At 40.8% G+C, this 27,521-nt stretch overlaps 4 protein-coding genes across 5 annotated transcripts; 2 read left to right on the top strand and 2 right to left on the bottom strand.

Moving 5' to 3' along the window:
• Positions 1–137: 137 nt before the first annotated feature.
• On the bottom strand, positions 138–14,478 carry ercc5 (excision repair cross-complementation group 5). Its single transcript, XM_053229987.1, has 16 exons — positions 14,341–14,478; positions 14,091–14,196; positions 12,953–13,128; positions 12,421–12,536; positions 12,229–12,330; positions 12,086–12,146; positions 11,840–11,983; positions 11,561–11,762; positions 8,892–9,836; positions 7,996–8,249; positions 7,726–7,845; positions 5,779–5,992; positions 4,947–5,091; positions 4,555–4,754; positions 3,757–3,842; positions 138–817 (listed from the first exon to the last, which is right to left on the bottom strand). The coding sequence occupies exons 2-16, from the start codon at positions 14,176–14,178 to the stop codon at positions 329–331; spliced, it is 3,342 nt and encodes a 1,113-aa protein (XP_053085962.1). The 5' UTR covers positions 14,179–14,196; positions 14,341–14,478; the 3' UTR covers positions 138–328.
• Positions 14,479–14,575: 97 nt separating this feature from the next.
• On the top strand, positions 14,576–21,880 carry blzf1 (basic leucine zipper nuclear factor 1). Of its 2 annotated transcripts, none has more exons than XM_026931773.3 (7): positions 14,576–14,728; positions 16,297–16,411; positions 16,506–16,939; positions 17,160–17,359; positions 19,337–19,465; positions 20,184–20,406; positions 20,530–21,880. In XM_026931773.3, exons 2-7 carry the CDS (start codon positions 16,390–16,392, stop codon positions 20,713–20,715), a joined length of 1,194 nt encoding a protein of 397 aa, XP_026787574.3. In that variant the 5' UTR covers positions 14,576–14,728; positions 16,297–16,389; the 3' UTR covers positions 20,716–21,880. The 2 variants fall into 2 exon arrangements, with proteins under 2 accessions (XP_026787574.3, XP_034156119.2); XM_034300228.2 differs by lacking the exon at positions 14,576–14,728 and adding an exon at positions 14,732–14,833.
• A 511-nt stretch (positions 21,881–22,391) lies between these two features.
• Positions 22,392–24,931, bottom strand: trmt10c (tRNA methyltransferase 10C, mitochondrial RNase P subunit). The gene has a single exon (XM_026931772.3). The coding sequence runs from the start codon at positions 24,617–24,619 to the stop codon at positions 23,117–23,119; it is 1,503 nt and encodes a 500-aa protein (XP_026787573.3). The 5' UTR covers positions 24,620–24,931; the 3' UTR covers positions 22,392–23,116.
• Positions 24,932–25,115: 184 nt separating this feature from the next.
• On the top strand, positions 25,116–27,490 carry txnl4b (thioredoxin-like 4B). Its single transcript, XM_026932062.3, has 3 exons — positions 25,116–25,834; positions 25,974–26,125; positions 27,280–27,490. The coding sequence occupies exons 1-3, from the start codon at positions 25,703–25,705 to the stop codon at positions 27,443–27,445; spliced, it is 450 nt and encodes a 149-aa protein (XP_026787863.1). The 5' UTR covers positions 25,116–25,702; the 3' UTR covers positions 27,446–27,490.
• The last annotated feature ends 31 nt before the right edge of the window (positions 27,491–27,521 follow it).

Here is a 27,521-nt window from a genome sequence, read left to right as displayed (position 1 = left end):
GCAGGACAACAGGTTCTCCAGGACCAGGGTTAGGACCCTGTGGACTACATAATTATAAATACATTTTAAGAAGCAACAGGTAATATTTACTGAGCAAAATCTGTCATTCAGACACTCCATTTTCTTGCACGGTGAAATTTATCTGTCAACTGATTTTTTTTTTATTTAAAAAAGTACAAGAATATGCATGATCAAATTGTGGAAGCATTGTACATAAATATATTACCTCAGTTTTCTGCCATAATTTAATGTTATTTCATTCACATCATAGGCTTTAGTCACCTTTTGCCTTATAGATATACAAAAATAATATTTAGGTAATTTGTCATCATAAGTTTTTCTTGGTCTTTCCTCTTCCTCCTCGCCCACCTCTTCTTCCCCTTCCTCTTGTTTTCCCCTCAAATACAGACTGTGCGATAACCATAGTGGCTCTATTCTTATGTTCGAGTTCATCTTCTGAACTACTGCTGCTGCTGCTGCTGGATTTGACTTTCAACGGCTCACTCTTTACTGTTTTAGGCTGTTTCTCATCTTTGCCCACAATCATCTTCTCTTCTGGACTGTTAGAACTCATGTCCAACCCAATAAAACCTCCCCCAAACATCCCTGCAGGCGTAACATCAGTTCCTTTCTCTTTGGCATTCTTCCCTTTCTTGACTGGTGAGATCTTTTCATCTTCACTGCTCTCTGCTTCATTATCTGCCCCATCGCGCTCCTTCCTCTTGAGGCAGATGACAGCTCGACGTAAGCGCTGGCTGCGGATGGCCTGCCTCTCCTGCTGCTCCAGACGGAAGAAGGAATCGATGCGCAGCTGAGTCTGAGGATGTAAAAGCACGTCATAATGTGACTCATAAAATGACCTGTATTTGTAAAGTATTGATTTTAACTTTCTCTCTGCAATTTGCTGATAATGGTTAAACTCTGTTTAATACTAAACACCACAACAGTGAGATGCCAAACCCACATCACAGGTGATGTGACCTGGTCAGGGGGTGCCAAATCTTCCAATCCATTTGGAATACCAAATTGCCCAGGGAGGAAGTTGGGAGGGAGGAAGTGTTCTGACCAATAGCAAAACTAGTGGTAGCAAGTAAGGCCTTGTTGGCCATCTTGGAGCATCTTGGCCTATTTGCTGAATTCTGTGCAACGTGGAAAAAATCAGCAGTGGAAGTAGAAAGTTATACAGTAGATGGTGGGGCCAGTAGTGGACTAGTGCAGGCTGTCACAGCAGGCTTCCAGCTCTATCATGGAGAACCACATTTGGCAATGAGTTGACTTGGCATTGGTGAAAAAGTCTCCATGCCCAACTTGCCCCAGATCTAGGACACTAATTCTCAACAATGAATCTGCTGCATCAATGTACAGTCTTAGACGGCAAGTTGCTCTCAGTGGATGGGCCTACCTGAGGTTCTGTGCAAAGTGAAGAGTGTCTATAATGGCTAAATTATCTGACAGTCACAACTAGTATGACCAGCATGTGACACTATCTCAGGAACAGTAAAAAGAATAGATTGCCAGATGGACCACCCTCAATTCTAGCTGGTTGATGTGTTCTGTTCTCACACTGGGGGCCATCTAGGGCTCGAACAAGGTTGATAGATCTTTGTAGGCAGTTGAAACACAGGCCTGTGCCTGCTTTGTGATTCTTAAACCAGCATTCTCCTTTACAGGCTCTTTGGCAGCATGTCAAAAGAGCATCAGTGGCAAGCAGATCAGACATCTCGGGGTTGATTTACACACATCCAGCAAGGCGAACTGTGTGTAAACCAGGTTGGCGGAGAGCCACCCCATTTCCTGACATAGGTGTCCCACTTCCCGGATGCAAGGTTTGATCAGAAACATCTGCTGATTGGATTGTTTGTTCCAATGCTAGTAGTACAATGGCTAAGACATTTCTGATATGAGGCATTCATGATGCAGTATTGTAAGCTCTCAGCAGCACATCATCCATGCCTCTGCATTAATGCTCAGGTAGCGCACATCTGGGCGTAGGGCTTCATCTGTTGACGCCAGCAATGATGTAGCATGCCACTGAGCATAGGAATTAATCAGTACAAAACCTCCTTTAAAGCCATTAGAGGTGAAATGTCTACAGTGTATCTATCATTACACTGTGATATAGTGAATTCTGTCAGTACCTATTCCCACTCTGCCTGCCATTTTAAGGCTTGTCACAGATCGTTGGCTAGAGCCTGTCATTGGTGCATAAGAGCTGACAGAGGGCTAGACTCATTTTTGGACACTACTGAGGCTGATGGTGGTTCATCTCTAATGTGTAGAAAGTGAGAAGAAGAAAGGGAACACTGGCTGTATAACAGCAGAATTTATTGCAAATACTGCATCATATGTCACTCTGTGACTTTGTTGGAAGGTCTCAGCATGCATGCACATGCACACAAAGTATCCCTCCCTCCCTCCACCATTTCCACGTACCTCACTGGGCCTGTCCCCTGTATATATAGCTTCCTACACTTAACCCATACCCCTTACATCTCTCACAACTACCCCCATTTAAAACTCCAGCCCCTTGGTGAACAGGCCCGATACTTGTACTCTTCTCACTGAGGACCAGGGCTACAAAATTTCAAAAATCAAAATATCAGAAAAGCTGCAGGATCAGAAAGAGTATCAGCAGGAACACTAAAACACTGTGCAAACCAACTGGCCTGATTTCACCACTATATTCAACTGTTTCTTGGAAACATGCACAGTTTTTAACTGCTTTGAAACATCAATAGTTGTTCCATGTCCCAAAAACAGACAACATATCCAACCTCAGTGATTACTGCCTAGTGGTCCTCACATTAACATTATGCTAGAATCCTTTTTTGTGGAATTCAGGTCTGGCAGTACTATCATCCCAGAACCAGTGCATGCCAAGCTTCTTCAGCTCGATGCCCTACCTGAAATCTGTTGGTGGATTACTGACTTCCTTACAGATTGGAGACTGTATCTGTAGACTGTACCTATTCTATCAGAGCCACTATCAATCAGCACTGCTGCACCACAGTGGTGCTTACTCTCTCCTTTACTGTACTCATTATACACTCATGAGTGCATTTCTCTCCACGCCTCAGTCAAACTCATCATGTTTGCAGATGCCACCACCATAGTGGGTCTCATGAAAGACAATCATGAGTCTGCCTACCCCATGGAAGTAGCATGACTTCCAGCATGGTGTGCAGATAACAACCTGGAGGTGAACACTCTGAAAAATCTTGAGAGGTATTTGACTTCCACAGAGGCTTACCATCATCCCCACCGCTGTTTATCAACAACACCACTGTTAGCACTGTTGAAGCTTTCAGTTTTCTAGTCTCCACTACTATGAACACCCTCAAGAGGGAGGAGAACACATGTCTAGTTAAGACAGCAGAAGATGTTCTTACTGAGGCAGTTTAAGAAACTCAATGTATCTCAGAAATCATTAGGAGCATCCTCAGATTAACTGTGTGGTTCCATTCCTCCTCAGACCAAGAAACGATTACAATGAGTAATCTGCACTAATGAGAAGGTAATAGGATGCCTGCTCACCCCCATCAATGAACTGTGCACCACCAGAACAAGGACACAGAGCCAGACACATGTTGGTGCATCCATGACCACATAGTCTATTGGGGAATAAAGTGTCTTCTGATTGTGACCCTGGTGATTCTCATTGCTCTTGGTGGTTAGAAGTGGTAAAATAGACCAGCAGCATTGAAAGTTTTTATACAGGCTGAGATAAATACAGTCTATACAATAGAAAGTCTTTACCTGTTGAGTGCTGAGCTGTTTTAATACTGGCTGAAGAGTTTCTTCAGTCTTCTTGCTGTTCCAACCAAATCGACTATAACAAAACTTAGGACTAGTTAAGAAACACATGGTCACACTTGAAAGTCTATATTCAATGCCTGCATATGCACAAACTCTTACAAATAACTCACAAAAAGTACATTGAAAAAAATGTGTAGAGTGGTTGGGTGAAGAACCTGGGTCAAATATGTTAGCAGCATACAATGTCTTCCCAAACTAATGGCACCCTTGATAAAAAATGAGCAACAGTACCACTTGCAACAAGTGATATTTTGAGCCCAGACATACAGGGATATTGTACAGTTTTATCTAAAAATTTTTTTAACACATTTTTTGTGATGTAACGTTTCAAAATTGTCACTACATTTATGATATGTTATTTGACATGTGTCCTGGAAAGAATAACAGCACTGAGCTTTTGCTTGTAATGTCTAACAAGGTTGGAGACACTTGTCAAGGTTGGATCTTGGTCTACTCTTATATGGTGAACCAGTTCTGTGTTGATGTTTGGCTCATCATGTTGTTGAAAGCTCTATCTATGGCCAAGTCTCAATGTCTTATTTTATACAACCATTTTCCTCATTTTTATGAAGGTTGCCAGTAGGTGCCATTCGAGAAGGCACTGTATATATTTTTATTTCATTACTTATTAAGAACTCATTTGTGATCATATTTGCAGGTTGATCCACCATACTGGTGGATCTTAGGCCCAGGCTCTAATCAGCAGATATATTAGCAAAGCTGCATATGAAGGATATTCTTTGAGGAGATCCAGCTGTGGGCGGCCCCAGCAAAAGGAGCCCTCTGATTGGTCCACAGTGGGCTGGAGGTAGGCCTCAGCGACAGCAGGGTTGGGGAAGCCTGGATGAAGATTCAAGGCTCTTAGCTTTTTCTTCACCTTTGTGTCCTTAGGATCAGCTGCCAGCTTCTTATTGGTTTGAGCTTTGTTCCACCACTTACTGTAGTAGCCAGAGGACAAGAGAGTATTACTGCTACTTACTGAGAGAAGGGACATGTCAAATTTACGTGTTTTCTCTGTATTAGCAGTGTAATCCAGTGCTCAGTAATTGCCTAGTCAGTCACGGTTCATGTAAGATTGGAAAGTAAATTTTCTGTACACTTGGGGGAAATTACCCATTAAAATGTCTGACCTGAAGTATGTGAGAGATTCTAAACCAGGCCCAGGGAACTCGTTTAATATTTCCATGCCAGTGACGCATCCGACTCCTGGGATCCCTTCGGTGTAATCACTACCCAGTAGATAGGCCAGATTGATCAGCTTAGTCCTGTCCAGTCCTACATGAGGACACAGTAACACTGTCCTTAACAGTACATTACATATACCATTATACTCATCATGTTTTTCTTCTTATTGTTTGCTGATATCTTGAACAATTTCAGTAGGATAAATCAAGGAAAAATATAAGTAACGCAACTGGAACTTTCAAGCCACAAAAAGATTACATCACTATCAAGAATTGTACGTATAGCCACATACATATAGTTAAACAGTTATATAGCCATATAGATAACTTTTCCTTTATGTCCACTATAAGTGACAGATTGTATTTTTAAATATTGCAACAGCACTAAAAAAATTAGATTAGTTTTTCTAAAACAAAACAGTATATTCTTTGCTCAAATAAATATAAAATATTAAAACTATTTTTATAGAGATTATGTTCTTGTCATTTTTACCTGAGAGTAATAGGTAGAATAAGAGTATTTAAAAATGACTGGTCTTGCATATATGGAAAAAAAAAGGATTACTTTAGTCCTTGTCATTTCTCCCATCTATTATTTGCACTCCTGTATCACACACCTGCCATCAGCCCCAAGCAATGGGAAGGCTTATGTACCTACTGTTTATACAACTAATAACCACAGAATTTTTTTCCCAAATAAATTGAGTTTTTTAAACAGTGAACAAAATACGGGGGTTGAATGGTTGAAAAAGTCCTTAAATGTAATAGCGTGCCTCACCTAGCTGGTTTTGGATATCAAAATACTGGTAGTGTTCCACATATTTGTTGCTATTGAAGAAGTTTTTGTAGACGTGTCGTCCTCCGAACAGCCAGACGTCACTGTCGTCAGTGATGGTGCCATGCGTCTGGTCCGTCCTGTCCAAAGCTGCACACTGAGCTTCAGCTTCCATTGGGGCAACAATGAAGGGCACACCGAACAACCGCAACAGCTCCTGATCCAAGCAAATACAAGATAGGAAGAATTGATTAAACAAGGTTCCCTCCTACTTGGTTAGAACTAAAGCTTGTATGGTGGACGCTCCAAATAATCTAAGCCTAATAATAAAAGTATTAAAAAGTGTGCTTTTATTTAACAAAGGAAAAAACTATGATCGTTGACATGATGATTCTTTCTATGAGATGTTTATTTAACATTTATGGAAGGAGTCTCCAGTGTCCATGCCTTCTAACAATCAGCAGTAAAGCTGTTCCTGTAAATTTAACTGCTACCATTCGTATAGTAGTTAATTCCTTCTGGAGTTCACTTTCTATATGTCAGAGATGATGTGCTTCTTTTTTCCATCTGAAGCCTGTTCATTTTATAGAAATTTCACCAAAAAGTAAATTAATATGTCATAATTTTAGGAATATTTCATTTGTATTTTCTACTGTTTTGAAAACCCATTTCATCTTTGACCCAGACGATAGGTACTGAATAGCAGAGGTCTCATACTTCAGCTTCAAAGCAATTCCTGCTGCATCCATCAGAAAAGCCAATTTTCAGTGTGACCTTGTTAAGCTCTCCAAATGAGTGCAATTCAACCTAAAAGATCAAATTAAGGGAATAGCAGTAAAGCTAATGTCAGAAGTGTATGATATCTGATGAGAGCAGTAAATAAGGCCTGAGCTTTCCATCAGCAGCTTGTTATCAGGGATAACAGGCTAAAGATAGGGGCTGATGTCACTTGTGTTTGTTGTGAGAGAAGCTTGTAAATGTCCTTCCAGCTTTCACATATTTGGACAGCATTACCATCTGGTGTGGCTGTTAGATGCCTTTCCAAACACCACACACCCACACCCACACACACCCACATACACACACTGAGATCATCCATTAATACCACCAGCAATGGAAACTGACCACCAGATACTAAAATATTTCACCAATTCTGCCAAATTGATGTGTATCTGTATACCAGGACAACAGCAGATAGCTAGGCTTTTGTTTAACTTCCTCGCCAGAACAAACATATTATCTAGAATATTATCTAATCAATTGTTAAAAAAATTTTAAATTTAAGGCATTATCCTACTTACTTATGTTTCATTCGTAAAATGTAATGTCAGGCAAAATATGACTTTTTAAGGACCACAGGAAAAGCTTGGGTTCCTCAAGGGTTCTTTGGATGGTTAACAGTCCTTAGCTTTCTAAAGGGTTTCCACTTGCACTTCCATTTGATTTTACATCAGTTCTTTGTACATGTAGCATTTTTCCATTCACGTGTTTAACAGAACATTATATGTGTAACAAAACAGATACACATAGACAAAGCACATATGAGTTTAAAAAAACAAAAAAAAACAAAATACACAAAAGACAGAAACTACTGCATCTAGCTGCTGTACTACATTTACAATGGGTTGCCATATGCTGATAAATCCCTTTATACTGTCATTAAAGATATATGTTTTTCAGGAGGTAATATTCTTAACATTTCCTCATACCAATCCTACAACGCAGTGTTCGAGGACTGGAACCTTTTCTGAAAGAAAACCCCTGTGCCGTAGAATTTTATATAGAACTTAAGGGTATTGCTCTTAAACCCTTATAGTGGTAGAAGAGTGTACACAATTGTGTGAAGGGTTTATCTGAAAGGTTTGTCTTGCAAAGTTACGTACAATTCAGTTGTGTAAAGTTATATAAACTTGGCATGGCTTCAATTTATCCATGATTTACAGTCCTCACCTGGCTTTCCTGGCACATCTGTCCTGTAACTGTAGCAGCGCTGCGCTGCTGCTGCTGCTGTTGCCCGCGCAGGCTGCTCTGCTCTGCCTGAAGATTTTTCTCCAGCTGTACCAGCTCCTCCTGCAGGACACACACACACACACAGAAAAGTCACGTGGAATGACAAGAGAAGAAATTGCAAAATCATTAATGACGGCATCACACTGTCATCTGAGTTGTTGTGCAATGATTGGTGTGAATGAATAAAGAATGTAATGTGATGAAATGTACCATGTCAATGTTGTCCCATTCACTGGGTGCCAGAACAGTGGTTGTTTCTCGAGGGCTTTCAGCTTCTTGCTCTTCCATTTTACTGTTGTTTAATGACAGAGTTGTGTCATTTGACTCTTTCTCTTGGCTCTCCTCTTTATCACTCCCCACCACCTCCTCTTTATTACTCAATTCTGGTAATTGTTCTTCTGATCTGGTTACTGAATTATCCATTTCAGACACCTCTTCCCCTTCTGAAACCTCGATGAAACCTTCTAACAAAAACAAAACAAAAACATTACAGTGGATATATTTTAACAACAAAATACAGATTGCATTAAAAATACACTTTAAAAAGAAAATTAGTTCCCTATATAAGATATAAATTTTTTATGCATTTCTTTGCCACCCTGCCCTAGTAAACCTCGGTTTTATGGCCTGTATTTGCATACTGGAACATGATTGGCTGTTATGTTTTGTGATACAGTAACACTTGCAAGACACATGTTCAATACTAAATCCAATTTTCCAACTCTGACATGTTTAGCTCCCTCTCTCTCTTAAACAAATGCGGAAAGACTCCTGCAGTGAGATTTTTGCGACTTTGACGAGTAAATTTGAAGTTTTGCCATTTAAAAAAAAATTATTTTGCACAACTGTGAAGTTTACAAAGATTTACACAATGACCATATGTTTGAACACACACACAAAAAAAAAAACTGAATACACTGATAGCCATTCAGTGATATTATGGCAGCTAAAATATTGATATCACAGAAGAAAGACTGTCAACTTTGTGCCTTAAAGGCTCATTTTGCTTGTCTCTTTGGGGAAAGGGGGGCATTAAAGAGTCTATGTAGGACACATTAGAGAATGCTGTTATAAAGCCAGAACCCTTCAAAGAACCTCATACAGACCTTCAGAGCTGCTGTCCTCCTCTTCACGCTTTACGACGATTTGCCCATTTCTCTCCTCCTTCTCCTCGGTTAAGTTAATGCTCAAACTTCCTTTCTGCAGGAAATTGTTTTCAGAATTATAACGTGGTTCATGATCTTGGGGCAAAGTGTCCTCATCGGACTGTAGATCTGAGGGGGAGGAAGCTGTTTTTAGGGCACCTTTTTTATGTTCTTCTTCCATATTAAGTGTAGCAGCTTTGAACTCCTTGCTCCTCACTCCAACTACCTCTTCCATTTTTTCTACTTCAGAACTGCTCAAGAAACCCACATTCTCACCCAGCTTCATCCCAGTAAATGACTCCTTTTCTCCTAAGGCTCTCTGAATGGCCAGTAAAGTCTGAGGAGAAACTCCACCTCCTTCCCGAGCCTCACACAAGATGTTCCTTTCCATCACTGTGCTTTCTGTTTGATCATCATCATCATCATCATCTGAACTACTGACAATGACATACTTCTGCTGCTGAGTTTGAACCTCTTTGCAGTGGTCTTCAGATACATTACTGTCCTCCATCATGGCCCTCTGAATGGCCTGCAAAGTGCGAGGTGATACACCACCATTTCCTTCTTGAGAACTTGCTGTTCCACTTCCATCTTGGATAGTTTTCCTAGAGGCCAATTCGTCTTCATCCGAGCTGCTGTCCATCATGGCTGCCTGAATGGCCTGAAGGGTTCGTGGGGATGGAGGCGCTCCATCTGAAGGCTGTTCCTCACTACAAATGATTGGTTTTGGAGTTGTCGATGAAGAAGAGGAAGAAGAAGGCTCGTTTTCATCAGGAATGCCATCTGATATTGGCCGCCAAAGAGGGTCTGGCCTTCCTTTGTGTCTCCCTTTCCTTGACCAAGGGCCACAAGACCAGGGATCTGGGGCTGGATGGCTCTCAGAAGTCTGTTTGCTCTTTTGGGACCCTGCATGAGAACAGAAAACAATTCAATGCACATTTCCTTCTAAAGAATACTGGTCTTCCTTCTTTTTACCAGATAAAAGGGATCAATTAAAGCTTACATACTACATGCCAGAGGAGCCAGAACAGTTTGGTGATTTCCCAACCTGTTACAGCAACAGGTTCTAACTAAGGCAACATTCATGTGAGAATAACTAGCAGCCTATGTTACTAAGTAAAACTGCTAGTGACTGGCTGCAAAATAAAACAAAATGCAAACAAAACAAGTTCAGTATACAAGGGAAAACCTTCTGAGCTAGGCAGATAGGGCACATCCACGCAAAAAATGCCTCTGAACAGCAGAGAGCCCATTGTTAAGTATCTGTTTATAATAGTATCATTGTTGTTGTATTTGGAGAGGGTGCTTAGAGGATAATCCTCTACCTTCTGTTCCCTGCAGATATAACACCACTGCAGTGAGCTAGCCAATGTTTAAAATGATTACCATAGATATGGTCCAGAATATGACTGTATGCCTGCTCCGGTCCAGGCGTGAATTTTACACTTGGTTTACAGCCAGCAGGTGAAACAGTTTTAAAAACAACCTGAAGTCAAAAACTTCTTTTCAAACTGCTGCTGATGCTGCCTCACATGGTGGTGTAACACACTCGGAGGAAAGGGCTACTGACACTCTTCTGCATACATGAGCCCACAGATGCCCAGAGACCAAAAGAAAAAGATATGACATTGGACAGAAAGAGTACATCATGCCTTCCACCCAGAGAGCAGGGCCAATTTTGTTCCGTTGGCTCCTGGCCACAGATGGCTCTGACATTATCGGGATTCGGTCTCCTAGCGATAGGATGCTTTTCTGTTATGCCACTCGGGAGCCAAAACTGGGCTATTTTTAACCTTGCTGGTACAAAACAATGCAAAACAATTGACCAGTATAAAAAAATAATTCAGACCTTCCCCCTACTTTCGTCCTACTTACTTCTAAATGTCATCTTATTTTTATGGATTTGTTTTTGGTTCGTCTGTATGTGTTTCCATCTGTCTATCTGATATTCCTGTTATCTCAAGAACGAGTGTTTGTAGGATTTATCTGGACTTATCATTGTAAATAGCAGATGGACTGATTAGATTTTGGATTTGATCCAAACAGAGTCAACATCACAGGAAGGTTAAAAGTCCAAAATAGTTTTTCTTGAATAGCTTCCTTCCTGTTAAAAGTACATAATTTAAGGGTATTATAAGCATGCAACCTAGTAACATGAAGGACTTGACTTGTTGGTGGGCGAGGCATTGCCATTAACGCCACTGGTGTTGAGTTTGACTTGTTTAATGTGTCATCATGCACATTAATCTGATTGCCTTGTGATTATTGAGTAATATTTTCAAGGCAATCAGATCCCGATTGTTAATTGAAATCCAGCTATATATTTTACAGCAAAATATTCAGTTTCAGGTGGAAATACTGTATATAACTTTTTAGAAAATAGATATTATGATTATGATTTCCATTACATGTTGCATTTAGATTTGCATACAGAAAGTTATGACCAATCAACCTTACCCCCAGGTGTGAGCCTTGCTTCCACAACCAGCCCCTGATTCAACCTACCAGTTAATGATCAGGTTTAGTAGGTGTATTAGAGCAGGGAAATCACCAAACTGCACTGGTCCAGCTTCCTCCAGGACCTCCAGGGTGCCGACTGCTCTAAATAAACGTAAAACCAACTCTCTGACCTTTGATGAGTATATAGTGTGAAGAATCCTCTGATATGAGACGGCGCGACTCAACGTCGTGCTCTTCACCCTGGCCGTACTCCTCCTCCACAGCTCCACATCTGCGCTGGCTCATTTCTTTCTCCACACCCTCTAGACGTTGGTTCAGGTTATTCCTCTGCAGCAGCCCTGCCAGCTGATACTGAGAGAAGTCCCCTGACCTCTGCAAGGACACCCAAGTAGAAGTCACCACTGAGGACTGGGATAGTACATTAAAAGTGAATGTGATGCCTGTAGTACCTCAGGAGGTTTGTGATAAAGGGTGCGTCTTCTCTTGCTGAACTCCTTCATATCTTTGAGAATCTCATGTTTGATCTCTGGTGACAAGAGCTGGAACTCCTCTGAGTTTATGTCTATGGAATTGGGATTTTCATAAATTTCATCCTGAAAAGACAGATGGAATGTTACCAATCAAGGACAAACCTCGGATCACCTAACAATAAATCAGACTCATCTATGAGAGAGCTTAACCCTGCTTAATCTCACCTCAAATTTGAGATAGGGCTCTTGTGTCTGTGCCTCATCTCTTTCTGATTCTTCGTCAGAACTAAGATTAGAGAAAACAATTATGTGTACAAACAGAATTATATTAAAAACTAAAAATACCAACTAACACCTTGCTTTCTTACCTGCTTCTTTCTTTTTCCTCTACAGGAGGCAGTGCTGGTAAAACGTACATTTCATCCACCTCATCTCTTCGCACAGAAGAAATACTGGGAATTGTCTCTTTACTGTAAAAGCCAATAGCACTTTATTATTATTATTATTATTATTTTTATCATCATCTAAAATGCATTTGTGCATTTGTACTTCATTTTGACCTGCGATCCCCTAGTGCAGCTCTGATGGCCTGCCTCTTCAGAAACGTTCTCAAGAGTTTCTCATGGGTTTGCTTGGACTCGAGAGCCATCTCCTCCTTCCTCTGTCTCCTGATAGCCTGAGGAATCACCATTTTATCATTTGTTACATACAGTATTTACAGTATTTCAAGACAATACTGCAAATTGGTGGTCCATTTTTGGACAGCTGGCAAATCCATCCACTTAACGTAGACTTTTTAAAAAAAGACAGTGTTCTTCAAAGTTTCCTCAGTGGTTCTTTGGATGGTTAAGAGTTATTAGCTTCCTAAAGGGGTTTAACATGGAACCTCTCTTATAAGGGAAACCCTCAGTCATAGGGTTCTACACAGAACCCAGAGGGACAAACCAAAGATCCCCTTACGGTGCTAAAAGGAACCTTTTTGATAAAGATTTATACTCCTTTGTGATTTATTAACTACATGACAACAATCTGGTGAAACTGGAGAGTTGCTCTACACAGAAAATGTGTACATGCTTCACAAATAATACATACCAGGGTCTGTCTCTTAAGCAGAGGTGCATCTCCATCGTAAACAAAGACAGGCCTGATGCGGAAGAAAAGCAACTTGCACAGACGGTGAAACAATGTAAGAAGGTGGGCATTATGGACGTTGTTGCCATCACGATCCCGCACCCCCTTGACTGCTTGGTTTAGCCAGATGCTGATATCTGTGAGTTAATATGTCAAGGATGTGAAGGGCATACCAGTGAACAATGCAAAGTATCACATCATTGTACGGGAATATCCTCTGCATCATCCTTTAGTTATGCAGTCACTGCTGGTGATTCCACTAGCATTGTGATCATAATATTATTAACCTTTTTTAAGGTATTGTACATTCCTGGTGAGATCTTCTCAATGTATTTTCCTTATGCCATCTCAGGAGTTTTTCCTTGTCACTTTCTCAGCTACTTAAAGCTAGTTTGTGATGATAGCTATTTTTACAAGCATTGTGCAAATACATTTTGGCTAAAGAGGCAGCATGGTGGTGCAATGTGTCGCACTGCTGCCTCACGACTCTAGGGTCTGATCCTGAGCTCGAGTTATGTCAATGTCTGTTTACTCGCGCATGATCTCCATGTGTCCACGTGGGTTTCCTCTGACTTCTCCGGTTTCATCCCACCATCCAAAAACATGCCAGCGCATGAACTGGTTATGATAAATTGCCCCTGGGTGTTAATGAGTGTGTAAGTGTGTCTGTATGGTGCCCTGAGGTGGACTGATGTCCCATCCAGGGTGTATTCCCACCACATGCCCAGTGCTCCCCACCATAACCGTGATCAGGATGAAACCAGTTATTATAGATGAATGAATTTCAGGTAGAATTGATTACGTTCGGATGGGTTAAATGCAGAGCACAAATTCCGAGTATGGGTGACCATACTTGGCCACAAGTCACTTCACTATTCACTATTACAGGTATTTAGGTAGAGTTGGTATTGTCATAGATCTAACCAATCAGGGACAAATCTAAAATTGCTAAAATTTGGCCATTTATCAGAATGTCTTTCACTGATTTTCACATTTCACTTGATGTGCTGCTCTTCCATGAGTATAAAAGGTACACACTTCTACAGATGCAGCACTCAAACAGATCAGGAAGCTTAGAACTGTGAGAACAAAAGGATACCGACTGCTAGGATCTTCCCCTCGAGTGTTTCCGGGTTGATGGGCTTTCCTGTGCTCTCCAGTAACTTCCACAGGCCATGAACTCCCATTGCAGTCCCTTCTCAGGTCTGAGACAGACACAGCAAGAGTGTATGAGCCAACACTTACACACAACCTTAACCCACTAACGACAGCTTATCCACATAAACACCTCTGTGTCTCTTTTCTCTGTAGAACATCTGTTTAATTCAGCTAAATAAATAATTACTTACATTTCATATAATATTTGCTATAGACTTCATAACACACATTTACTATTTGCTCATTGATAGCTTTCTTTGTTTACGTAAAAACAAGTCGCGTCCGTTCACTTAGCGGGTCCTTCAGGAAACACTTCCTGTGTGAAATAGTTCCTACGAGACCGGCTTTGATTGTGGTTCCGTTTCGAGGGGGATAATGAGAAACAGATCATATGCAAGCGTTCAAATATATAAAGCGCTGTCTAATAATGTGTGTTAAAAAACACTAATGTAGAAATACTACAGTGTGTCAGTGATAGTTTGTTTTGGAGTGCAGTCCAGTAGGTGGCGATAAACAACATTTCGTCCGGAAGAATGAGAAGAAGTCAGAAAATGGCGATTTCCGGGTCAGGACTGTGAGGTACGTGGACCGATTGATTGTCTTGTTGATGTTTTTATTTGAATATATTCATCTAATCAAATGTATGTCTAATTTTTTTTTAAAAAGAGACCTTTTTATTTTATGGTAAGGACATTCTGTTTAGCTAGATGTCTGAGTTTATCTCTAATCTGCCATTAACAGCCTCAACAACAGTCATAACAACAAAAAAGTCATTATAACAACAATAATAATGATAATAACTAATCATAAAAACAGTGTGTGAAGACTGAGAAACAGTCACTTAAGTCTTAAAGACGTGTTTTTGTTTAAATAAACTGAAGGCTGTTGCAGATGATCACTTTAGTTAGTTATTTAGAGGCCTAGCTGTGTACTGTGTGTGTTATCGAGATTCCTTTAAGACATGAAACTAAATGATTAACAATATAACTTATAGCTTATAGCTTGGTTATTTAATAACCAGCCTCACTAGTCTTCCTCATTAGCATTCTAGCTGTGTTGAAAACGTACAGATTAGGAATAAACTCTTTCTGTTGTTAGTTAGGGAGATCCCTGAATCACTTCCTAAATGATTCGGTTTCGATTCAGGAGTCACGATGCTTTTAGAAACTGATTCATCATCTGATTAACCTCTGTAGCGTACATTAGGGGTTTCTTTGCAGGAAGTTCCCTTTAAAACATCAAAAAAGGTCACTTACAGTAGGTTAATACAGAGTTATTTATAATTATTAATCAGCATGTTGTTTCTCCGGGTGGGAAATTCAGGAATAGAGTCAAAGGCTCATGGAGGAGTCACTGTGTTTAGAGTAGATACCAAACAGCAAAGAAGACATTGCAGGATTTCTCTGAGGTTTGTATGACAAATCTAAGGATTACAGGCTAGTATGAGATTATCGCTGACTCCGGCTGTGTCCCAAAATGGTGCCCTAAATCATATATTCTCCTTCAAGTGTGCACTTTGGAGCTGCATACGGAGTGAAAATGCCTCTTCTCTCAAGCGGAAGTCATGAAGGGGACATGAATTTGGGACACAGCGTCCCATCCAGTTCACTGATACACTAGCATTACAACAGTGACATTGTTGCCTAATGAAAGTGAATCAAAACAATCCCTGTTTGCTGTTTGTGTCGCTTATTGTGGATAAAGGAAGAAAAGTAATGCATGTAGCCTCAGTTATGGCGTACTTTATATCCCCATATTTAGTAAGTTATGTATACATTTTCTCGTTATGTGTCTTTAAAGTGATATTACTTGTAAGTAGTTCACAATTTCCAACAGACACTTATTAAATGCTGTTTTTTGGGGGGAGATATTGTGCTCTGTGTAGTTTTATTATTAAAGTCTTGGTAGTTTAATAAGTGTTATTATTATTATTATTATTATTATTATTATTATTTTGGCCATCGATGACCCAATAATTAGATCTGCACCTAAATACACGATCAAGTAGCGAGAAGCAAATGTTTATATGACTATCTCTATGTTTATCATACATAAGTAATAGTTCTACTTTTGTTAATTATACCTTCCTGTTTTTACATTCTCATTTAATTCTTTATTCACTTGATGTCTTTTTTCTCCACTCAAAGGTTTAAGGCAAATCATACAAATCAGACTTGCACTGTGTGGAATTCTTTACGATTCATTTCATCCTGCTGCTGCTTTAAGGATCTACTTCAACCATGTCTGCTGACATCATGAAAGGTAAGCGAGTGATATTTTCATGTTAGTTATATAAATTACTGTGAAAATCAGACACTTGTTGGATTTCTCAGCTGCTTGATTTGCCCCCTCTTAGACCCCTCTGTCGTGTTTGTCCGTGGCCCTGGTGATGGCATGGAGACGGCCAAACCTGCGCTGAGCCCGGAGATGTCTGTGGAGACTCTGCCTCTAAAGGTATCTCTGCCTAGACAGTGTCCCAGGACTGCGCCGGCGTCCCCTGGTGTCCTTCACCTGGGAAAAGTGAACAGGGAGTCCTGCGCTGAGGTGGAGGCCGTGCGCATTGTTGTACCACGTGCTGCCATCGTCCGGACCGTGCGAGCCGGTGCCCACGCTGACAGCAAGACGGATGAAAGAGGATCGGGGTTTCCCAACCATGGTGAGGATCGTCCTCCGTCCCCTTCCTCAGAGCCACAGGACTATAAGAGCGTTGTGGAGAAGCTGCAGAACTCTGAGCGCAGGCTGCTGCAGGACAAAGAGGGGCTTTCGAACCAGCTGCGTGTTCAGACCGAGGTGCGACCATGTTGCTTTTATTCAGAGGAATTTATTTTTAGACATTTTAGACATTATTGTGTATCCCTAATATAATCACAATGATTTTGCTCCACTTTCATTCAATTTTAGAAACTGGGCGTTTTTATTCTGCTTTATTATTGTATTATTTTAAATCAACAGCATACCTGTTTTGAAACAGAATGATGCAGCTCCTTTGTCACATTCATTTCATGTGCAGGTAAACAGAGAGCTGAAGAAACTTCTTGTGGCCTCAGTAGGCGACGACTTGCAGTATCACTTTGAGCGACTGTCGCGAGAGAAGAACCAGCTCATTCTGGAGAACGAGGTTCTGGGCCGCAACCTGGCGCACACGGCCGAGCAGCTGGAGCGCATGAGCATTCAGTGTGATGTGTGGAGGAGCAAATTCCTCGCCAGCCGGTCAGTCTTTCCATGCAGATGTAGTCTAGACCATGAATTTGATGTTTTATGAAAGATGTTTTATGGATCTGATAAGAGAAATTGTCTCACGGCAGCTGAAAAAAAAAAAACAGTGAACAAATGACAATCAGTGTAAACATAACTAGCACTTAAATACAAAAGCAAATGTTATTGGCATCCTGTCTGTATACTTTTATACAGCAGGAAAAAATCTCAAGTCTGTAGGACCATGAAATATCATACAAACCAAAGCACTGTTCCCAAATGCATGTGTTAACACACACTAACATTCTGGGCAGACCTGCTCCTAGAAGAGTCACTTTATTTTAGAATATCACAGACACTGGCCATGTTTACATGCACATCAATATTCTGATATTAATCGGAATTTGGCAATATTCTGATTAGTATTGAGACATGTAAAGGCTGCAATCCGATTTAGATTAAGACAATATCCTGATTCTCCAAATTCTGATTCCAACCCCTGGATTATGGCTGATGATGTATGCACATGCTCAGTCCGCAAGGAATTGTGGGTGCTAACAGATGTTTAGCTGTAGGCTAGGTATTTAGGAGTGGCAACTCAGGCATACTTACAATAACATTCCAATACCTGTACGTATGAACATTATATTCGGAATATGGCTGGAACCGGAATATAGACGTTAAACGGATTTTGATGTGCATGTAAATGTAGCCATTGACAAAGTCAAATAACCCAAAAAAAAAAAAAAAAAAAAAAAAAAAAAATCAAATCTGTCACCCAGGAGGCTTTTTTAAAGTACACACACATGCCGAGTACTCGGTTGCACATCCTAAGCTTTAAACAAAAAGATAATCAAAGATTTGTCTCAAATGGCTAAGCCTTGCCTCAGGCTGTATTTTGAATAAGATTAATTAGTACAATGACCACAGAGCAGAGGTGGAGCTGGGTGCAAGCTGAAATCATACAGGTCTCACAACCATGACATAATCAAGGGCAAATTCTAAATATAGGTGCATGCTTCCATAAAAATCAAGATTGTGTAAGAGTACAAACTCCAGATTGAAAAAGAAACTCTATCAGGACTTTTTAATTCTTTTTTTTTTTTTGGACCTGATAAAGAGGCAAGGAAAACGTGCACGTCTTCTTACTAGCCGTTCAAGCACATGTCAGTCGTAAACAGTCTGAGGAAGTGGAAAGAGCTTTTAAAGTGTCAGCACTTAGCATTTGCAGCAAAACTTGATATTGATCTAAGTTAACTTTATCAGTTTATGAATAAGCACTTTATTCGAGTGAGAGGGGTAATGTGTGTGCGCTCTGGCTCTGATTAAAATGCAAACCTGGTGAAAGTTATAGAAAGTTAGAATAGGACTTATCCATTTGTTCTTGTTGAATTATCAAGCTTTATGTCATCACGTACAGTGCACCACGTCAGTACAGATCCTCGCCTGTTATACTAAACCAGAGAACATGGAAAGTTTCTCACTGTCTCATACTCCTTCTCCCACAACCCCCCACCTCTCTCTATCTCTCTCTCTCTCCCTCTCCCTCTCCCTCTCCCTCTTTCTCCCTCTTTCTTCCTGACCACCATCAAATAGGAAACCAGGCCTGTTAATTTTATTCAGAATTAATCAGGACTAATAAATAAAATGTGACAAAATATATTCAGGTGACCATCATTACCCAGGTGCAGCGCCCAAGTATCACCTGTGTGTGTGAGAAATACTGGCTAAACCTCACAGACTTTAAAATTTATATCCAGATTTGAATAAAGCTGCTCTGTCTCATACTCCATTATTAGTGAATAAAACTAATACTTAAGCAGAAAATCTCCACAAATACACAACAGCCTACTCACAGAGGATGGTGCAATGTTCAATCTTACTGCTATTTTTCTATTAGATTAGATTTCCACCATGTCATCTGTATTGCAATATGGTTTACAAGCAATGTTCTGAATCTTAATCATGTCCTATTGCCATGTGTGAATCTAGAGTGATGGCTGAGGAGCTGACTAACGCCCGAGCTGCTCTCCAGCGACAGACCAGAGAGGCTCAAACTGCCATCCAGGACCTGCTGCGTGAGAGAGAGGAGTTCTCCCGAGACATGATGCACACACACAGGTACGAGCTAGATGACAACGGCCAAACACAATCAAGTCAACTTTGTGGTTCAGTCTGTACACAAGCCTACAGTGGGCTGAAATATTGTGCCAAGTGTACAACACTTTATTCTTTAACTAAAAGACAAGAAGTGTTTTCAAAACAGCAAAAAAAAAGCCAGTATGTATAATCACACACTATAAAAGATAATTATCAAAAATCGTACTAGATAGACAGAAACTTTATTAATCCTGAGGGAAATTGCAGAGGCACAAGGCATGGTTTTAGCTATACTGCTTACATAGCATACAAAAATGAATAATTCATGCCATCTAAAGTTTCATTTTAAAATATTTTTATATCTTTAAAATATAAAGATAAAATAAAGATTACTCCTACTCCAGTTTTGTAAGGATGTGAATTTTATTAAAATTTTTGCTAAAGTTTGATTCCCATTCATCAGTTTTCTTTTTTTATTATTTCTTTGAGTCTTTAAAAGCATATTGTTTGATTGTCATACTATACCCTGATGTTAGGTATGACAAACCTGTTTTCAGCCAAACTTTGTTTTATGTTACTTTATGGTAAAGACCACTGACGGGTCTAAAACTTCCTGTTGTTATATTGTTATATTACGGCTGCTACGTACACATACACATGCTATTAAGCAAACAGTATCAGCATTCTCTGTGTGCTGATGGTCTCTTTACTGAATCGCTTTATATGTTGTGATTGGCAGGTCTCTGGAGCAGCTGCTAGTCTCGCTACAGTGGGGTAGACAGCAAACCTACTACCCCAGCGCACAGCCGCTCAGCACCGGAGAACTGGCCGCGGCCAATCACAAGCTGGCTGACGCCATCAATTCGCATCTGCTGGGAAACATAGGCAAGAGCAGCACTAGTGTGAAGAGCAGCTCAGCTTCTGAACTCTGCAACACACCGGCTGAGAAAATGGCTGAAAAGGTACATGAGTCCTTGTTGTCTGTATATCATTCTCCTTTTACGTTTTTTTTTTCCATTGAAAATGGAGTAATGGTGATGGTACGATTGCTATCTTATATTTTTAATCCATATTTCCCGATTTAGGTACTCAGGATTCTGGATCCCATATCCTGCCCAGACACCGGGGGTGACTCGACCACTACCGACTCCACCGCTTCTCCTTTCCTTCATAATAAGAAAAGCATCGGACGTTTTCACCCGTACACTCGCTATGAGAACATCACCTTTAACTGCTGCGATCGCTGCACTGGCGAGCTGCTCGTCCTCTAAGACAAGCTCATATTAAAGGAATACTCCAATGTTTTTTTTTTTTAACCCATTTACTTCATCTGTAGTGTTTGTGATTACTATAAACAAGAACTTTGACACTTTTGCTTGTACAGAATAGAGACCAAAAAAAACAGGAAAACCTGTTTACCTGAAATCTACTTCTAATAGAAGTCTAAGGGCAGATGTGGAATTCCGTCAATAAGGATTTAAAGCTGTATACTCGACTATAATACACGAACAGGACAATTTCTGAAAGGACAAATTATCCAGATTTAAAGCTACATGTACAAACGGCTTTGATTAAAGTAGTTATGAAAGTGTTTTACATGTCTATCAGGTGCCCCTAGACTTCCCTTCTAAGTGAGCTTTAAGTAAACGGATTTTCTGTTCTTTTCTCAGTAAAGCGTTTGTCTGAGATTTATAAATATATGCATTACAGATGTGGTCAATAGAGATTAGATTAAAAAACCACTGGAGTTTCCCTTAAATTACACTTTGTTACACTTCCTATTTTCTTTTCTTGTTATCTTGGTTTTTTTTTTCAGTCCAGATCTGTGATACTAATACACATGAGTGCAAAAGTTTGCATACCCTCAGGACAGAAATGTAGTGTGCTAGGATTTCTACAGATGTTCCTCCATTAGCACAGAGTTTGTCATGTGTAGTCAGTTTCGCATCTCCCTTCTGAATGTGAATAATGTAAATATTCTCTAATGACATGTTTGCCCGTGCTTTGCTCTTAAAACCATCCTCCGAGCAGCTCTGGGATCCTCACTGTAGCCCCATCATGCTTTCTTCCTCCATCCCTCCATCTTTCTTCCTTCCATCTGTTACATCTGCCAGATTGTTTGGCAGATCATTACCCATTTTCCTACTATATGTTATAATTCTGCTACCTTTTCCTTTTTAAAACGTTAGGGATGCAAACTTTTGTCCTTCACTGTATCAGAAGATACACATCCGCTATACTGTAATATAACTATACGCCTGACTTTTTACTTTTTTATAACAACTGATTATTTGTACTAAAGCCGGACATGACACTATATCACTATATCTATGTTGGATTTTCTGATCACATTTGTGAACTGATGATTTCATTGCATTAATTTGAACAAAATATGATTAACTTCTTTTGGCTCATGCGAGTGCAGCGTTGATTCTCAACAACTTAGGGATAAATTCACAGTGATAAATTTAAATATTTACAATATATTTTTGTGAATCCATTTATTTCTGTAAAGCTGCTTTGTGACAATGTCCATTGTTAAAAGCGCTATACAAATAAAATTGAATTGAATTGAATTGAATTGAACAACCACAGAAATAGCGGAGCATCTGATGTTAATCACAGCGCATGATAAAACGGCTGGCGTCGTTATCTTCACATAATAAATGTGGCAATAAATAACGTGTCTTTTTGTGGACACCAAAGAGAGAGTACAGTTGGACTCTGATCAACACAGGAATAGGAATCATTGCATTTTTTTGGATGTTTTTATTCCTGTAACTTGAAGCTGTTGATTTCTTTATCAGCCCTTGTTAGTGTGTGACTTGCCTCGTGTTTGCACAGCTATTTATATATTGCCATTAAGAAGACTTGAGAAAATGCTGGGTGATGATTTACCTTATGTGTTTCTAAGAAATGCTGCTTTTGCCTCATTATGCTGTGTGTATTTTTGTTTTTGAATTTCCAGAAATCTGAATTTCTTATCATATGTATATCGGTGTATCTGTGTGCTTGATTGTCGGGAATTGTTTTGGGTGAAAGCTAACAAGCCACGCAGTGCTTGTTTATTTGTCCATGCTGAAACAGGACTAGATGAGCGGTTTGTACTTCAGGCAGTATTTGTGAAAGCCGTGGATAATAGTGTTGAACCTGCTCTAATGAATTGGGTGCAATATGTGTCATTTCATTTCTGAAATGAATCTCTGTTTGTGAAACATTTCAAACGTCTGTACATTTTGTAATTTTCTGAAATGACCACAATACAGTGTGAGAGTTGGTTATAATTATCTTGTCAGAATTTTGCACCAATTAAATGCTGGCTGATTGTAGAAAACAAAACAAAACTTGTCACAGCTTTTCAATAATTTGATATTTCATTTCATCTTGGAATTATAAAATTCTATACATGCCACTGTAACTTCACATTTTGATTTCAAGGTTCTCCTGCAGAATAGTCACATTTTTGAGACTTTCTTACAGAGCAGTGTTTAGTATCAGAAGTCTGCTGCATCGAAGACAAAGTTCCATGTAATATGAGTAGTATTTGGTTGATGGTTTGACATCATGACCTGAACCAGTCACAGCAATAATTAAACTGTTTATTTGTTAAACATCACATTCAGTAGACAAAGGCAGTTCCTTAAGGGGGAATAAGTCACTGGTGTTATAAGGCTACTCTTCCTCCCACCAGTTTCTTTTACTCGCTACTTTACCGCGTTCCTCTAGTTTGCTTTTCAGTGCAATCCGCAGTCTGCTCTGTCCAGATATGTTTTCTGATCCAAACGTCGGTTTAGATGCAACACTACTTCTATTCAGGTTCTTCTGTCTCTGTTTACTCACAAATATTTGGCTGCGTTCTCCCTCTGCGTTCGCTCTGAATGCGCCCATTGGCTTACTGGCTTTCTCTGTTCTTTGGACACTGTCTTTACTTCTTTGCTGATGGAAGCCGTCGTGTTTTCTCTTGGGCACAAACTCCAGAGCTTTCTTCCAGCTGCCTGTCTCCTTGGCCGTCATCAGGATGCGGATCATCTGGTCCAGCGTCAGGTTCTTGGCCCCGATTTCCCAGTGCAGGTACTCGTCCAGAGGCAGACGTGCCGTGGATATCTTGAGGCGCTTGGCGTTGGCCAGAGAAACGCCGGACTGGATGGACCGGTCCACCATGGCTCCGATGATGTACACCTTGCTGTGGTCGAAGGTGTGGAGCACGTTGGGAGAATCAGCGGTCAGGTAGACGAGGTCCTCCCGGGGAAAAACGTCTATGTGACGCTGGCTGGTAGCGGTGATGAAAAGACGATCCCATGTCTCTTGGCCGTAGCGTTTGAGGAGCTCCCGCTGGTAAGCACCCTCTGGCTGCAGGTTGCAGAAGTGCAAATGGAAGGGGTCTACAGAGCGCCGGTTCCAGCCTTCAGTCTCCATTAGCTGGGAGATCGTGTTCTCCATCTCGCGCCTCGTCATGTGCTGGTCATAGCTCATATCATAGACCAGCGGCTGGCCATACTGCATGGCCTGCGCCGCTCTCCAGCCTAACGCTCTGTCTACGGAACGAGTCCAGAATTGCAGCAGGTATGTGTTTTTGAATTTGAGTTCTCCTTCACCTTCCTCTTCTGCGTCTTCCAGCCTGTCAGCCCGTCCCTCCTCCTCCTTGTTCATTTCCGCCAACCTCTCAGCCCTCTTCTTTTCCTTTTTCTCTTTGTTGGCCTTCTTATGGCCCTCTTTTATAGCCAGGTACTTGAGGTACTTCCTCTTGGAGGACTTAGTGGTGAGTTCTGCAAGCGTCTCCAGTTGCTCATCTGTAATGTTTTCAGGGACTTGTTTTCCAGCCTGCCGCCACATGTCCACCAGCGTACGGCTCGCCTCTACTGGAGAGCTGCGTTCTTCATCTTCTTCTTCAGCAGCTGTGGTTTCTTCTTCTCCGTCCTTGGGTTTCTCATTTTGCGATGCCTGGGATCTCATCACTGATTTCCATACATCCAAGTCAAGCTCAGGTTTATGCTCAGGAGCATCCTTTTTCAAAGTCCAGCCAGTACTCAGGGCTCGGCTTGTGCTAAGAGCTGAGCAGGATGTGGAGGTGATGAACGACTTGGACGGATTGGAGGCATGATATTTCACAAGTGTGGGAGCTGGAAAGAGAAACCTCCTCAGCACAGCCACAGTATGAGCCCTGACAAACATCATGGGCTGTAAATTTCAAACATCTGATACACAAACAGCTAAAGCTGGCTGATTAACCTGCTGCCTCAGTGAGAGAGATGTGCCAGGACATGCTCCCACACTAGCTACAGAAGACTCGAACCAAGTTCTTGCCGTTGCTCGCTCCTCTGTCTTAGGTCACGTTGATTATCGGTGCATCAACTATTTCAGTCGTAGTGAAACAAAAATACACTCGACTTAATGTAATCATTTCCAACGCACCACAAATCTGAAGCAGTCAAATGACAAAATGTTTGAGACGTCAAATGGGAGGCAACTAATGTCTCTACCAGAAGGTCGCTTTTTTATTTAAAGTATATTTAAGCACCATGTTTCTACACGGACAACATTCAGCGGTGCTGTGTTGACGATTTCCGCTCCGTCTACATTGAGCTCCGACCCAAATGCCGTCGCTCTGATGACGTCACTGACGTGCGCCGGGCGCAGATGCTGTTTTTAATTCCCTCAATCAGAAAAGTCCGCGTTCTGTAGATGTTATTTTTACTAGGTTAAGATTAGGACCTAGAGATCTCAGTGCTACTTTATTCACCATGAAAAAGAAAGTGTGAGATTTGCAATTGAAAGGAAACTGTTGAATATGTGCTGATAGTTTGCAGGAAGTTCACTGTAGAAAGAGAAAGACTGAAGGACAGGGTGAAGGGAAAGGAATGGAGCATCAGTGGTCTGTTAGAGACACGAGACAAACAAATACAAGTTCAAAGGGGTTTATTTATGTATTTGAACGAGACAGGTTTCATATCCAGAATATAACTTTTGTATAAAGTCCTGTAAAGTAGGTGGCGGTATTTATCTCTAACGTTGGTTTGTAGCCCGTCAGCAAACCGAAGAAGAAGAAGTAGTAGTAGTAGTAGTAGTAGTAGTAGTAGTAGTAGTAGTAGTAGTAGAAGAAGAAGAAGAAGAAGAAGAAGAAGAAGAAGAAGAAGAAGAAGAATCCCGCCTTCTGTGCGCTGATTGGCTGGTTGTTGCAGTATTACCCAATCAGAGCGCTGGGAGGAAGACGTAGCGGCGTTGTCGGTATTAGTTTGATATCGAAACATTTGTGAAATTATGAGCTTGTTTCTGCCTAAACTGTCGTGTAAAAAGGATGTAGATGAAGTCATTAAAACAGTTGCGGAGAAAGTGCTGGTGTTGCGCTTCGGACGAGATGAAGACTCGGTCTGTATGCAGCTGGACGAGATTGTAAGTCGTGCTAATAATCTAGTTAGCTTGATTCATGTGTCAGCTAGTTAAGTATTAATTTCTCTGTCACAGTGTGACACACTGCAGAGCCACCCTGTGTCCTCCTGCACCAATAACACAGCTTCTGTTTTCATGGCAGCTGTCCAAAACCTCCCATGACCTGAGTAACATGACTTGCATCTATCTGGTGGATGTGGATAAAGTGCCAGTTTATACCCGATACTTTGACATCAGTTATATTCCTTCAACTGTCTTCTTCTTCAATGGGCAGCACATGAAGGTCGATTATGGGTGAGTACAAAATGATTAAAGCCAGTCAGCAGCAGGGGAAGTAAATATACAGAGCATTTAATCCAGTAAACCTCCCATACAGGTGTAAACTGACTGACTGGAGCCCATCTGTTCATACACACACACACACACACACACACACAGTGTTGTCTGGCACTGAAAAGGGACCACCACAGGCCCACCGCTGAACATGGAACTGGGGCGATGGATGTTTCTCAGCACAGCAGTCATACTGACATGATAGTCAGGATTCATTTGTATAGTGTTTTTAACAACGGACATTGTCACAAAGCAGCTTTACAGAAATATATACATTCAGGATATACATTTAAATTTATGAGTTTGTCCCTAATGAGTAAGCCAGAGGTAACGGTGGTGAGGAAAAACTCCCTGAGACGATATGAGAAAGAAACTTTGAGAGGAACCAGACTCAAACATGAACCCATCCTCATCTGGGTGACAACCGATAATGCGATTATAAATATTTCCCATCTATAACTGTGTACTACATGGTGCAGTTGTGTAACCTGGAAATTCATCATAGTTTTAACATGAAGTCTGTTGTTGAAGTTATCAGCTGTTCACTGATGGAGACTTGAGTGTAAAACTATTCATGGGAATTGCAGTCCTAAAGCTATCATAGCACTTGTAGTCATAAGCCATCGTAGCAAAACTGTTTATATCAATTGCAGTACAAAGCCATCTTCATGGTTTCTAAGTGGAACCATCCACTGTAATCTCATGAATCTTTAGGCTGTCAGCAGCAATGATTGATTTCGAAGTGATGAGAAATCCAACTAGAAGTAAGGCATCAAGATGGATCAGGCAGGTCCGGATCAGAAGGAGCAGCAGGGGACAGGATCACTGGTATCTCAGGAGTATCATGTGTGGATGAGAATAGTCCACCAGTCAGATTATTTCTTTTGGTGATGTGCCTGTGGTGGTCCTTCTTCATTTATGGATGGACTAGAAGGTAAAAATAAGGGTTACAGCCAGACAACAAATCAACCTGTATGGTAGGTTTATCAGGAAAAAAAAAAAACACACCCAACAAGTCTAGATACAGGAAACGTGCATCTGATAAAGTACTTACTGACTATTTCTGTGTGCTTGAGTTTCTGTACAGCTTCATAATCCTGTGTCATTTCCTCCAGGTCTCCAGATCATACCAAGTTTGTCGGCTGCTTTAAAACAAAGCAAGACTTCATTGATCTTGTTGAGGTGATCTATCGTGGTGCCATGAGAGGAAAACTGATTGTGCAAAGCCCTATTGATCCACGAAATATTCCTAAATATGATCTGCTCTACCATGGGATTTAGTTGTAAATTGTTTCACTACAAATTCAAAGGTTGGGTTTGTGAAATGTGGGTTAAATTACAAAGGACATGAAGACGA

This window comes from Pangasianodon hypophthalmus, chromosome 26 (assembly GCF_027358585.1).
Source record: "Pangasianodon hypophthalmus isolate fPanHyp1 chromosome 26, fPanHyp1.pri, whole genome shotgun sequence".
Classification (NCBI taxonomy): domain Eukaryota; kingdom Metazoa; phylum Chordata; class Actinopteri; order Siluriformes; family Pangasiidae; genus Pangasianodon; species Pangasianodon hypophthalmus.
This window is presented reverse-complemented; position numbering and strand designations above follow the sequence as displayed.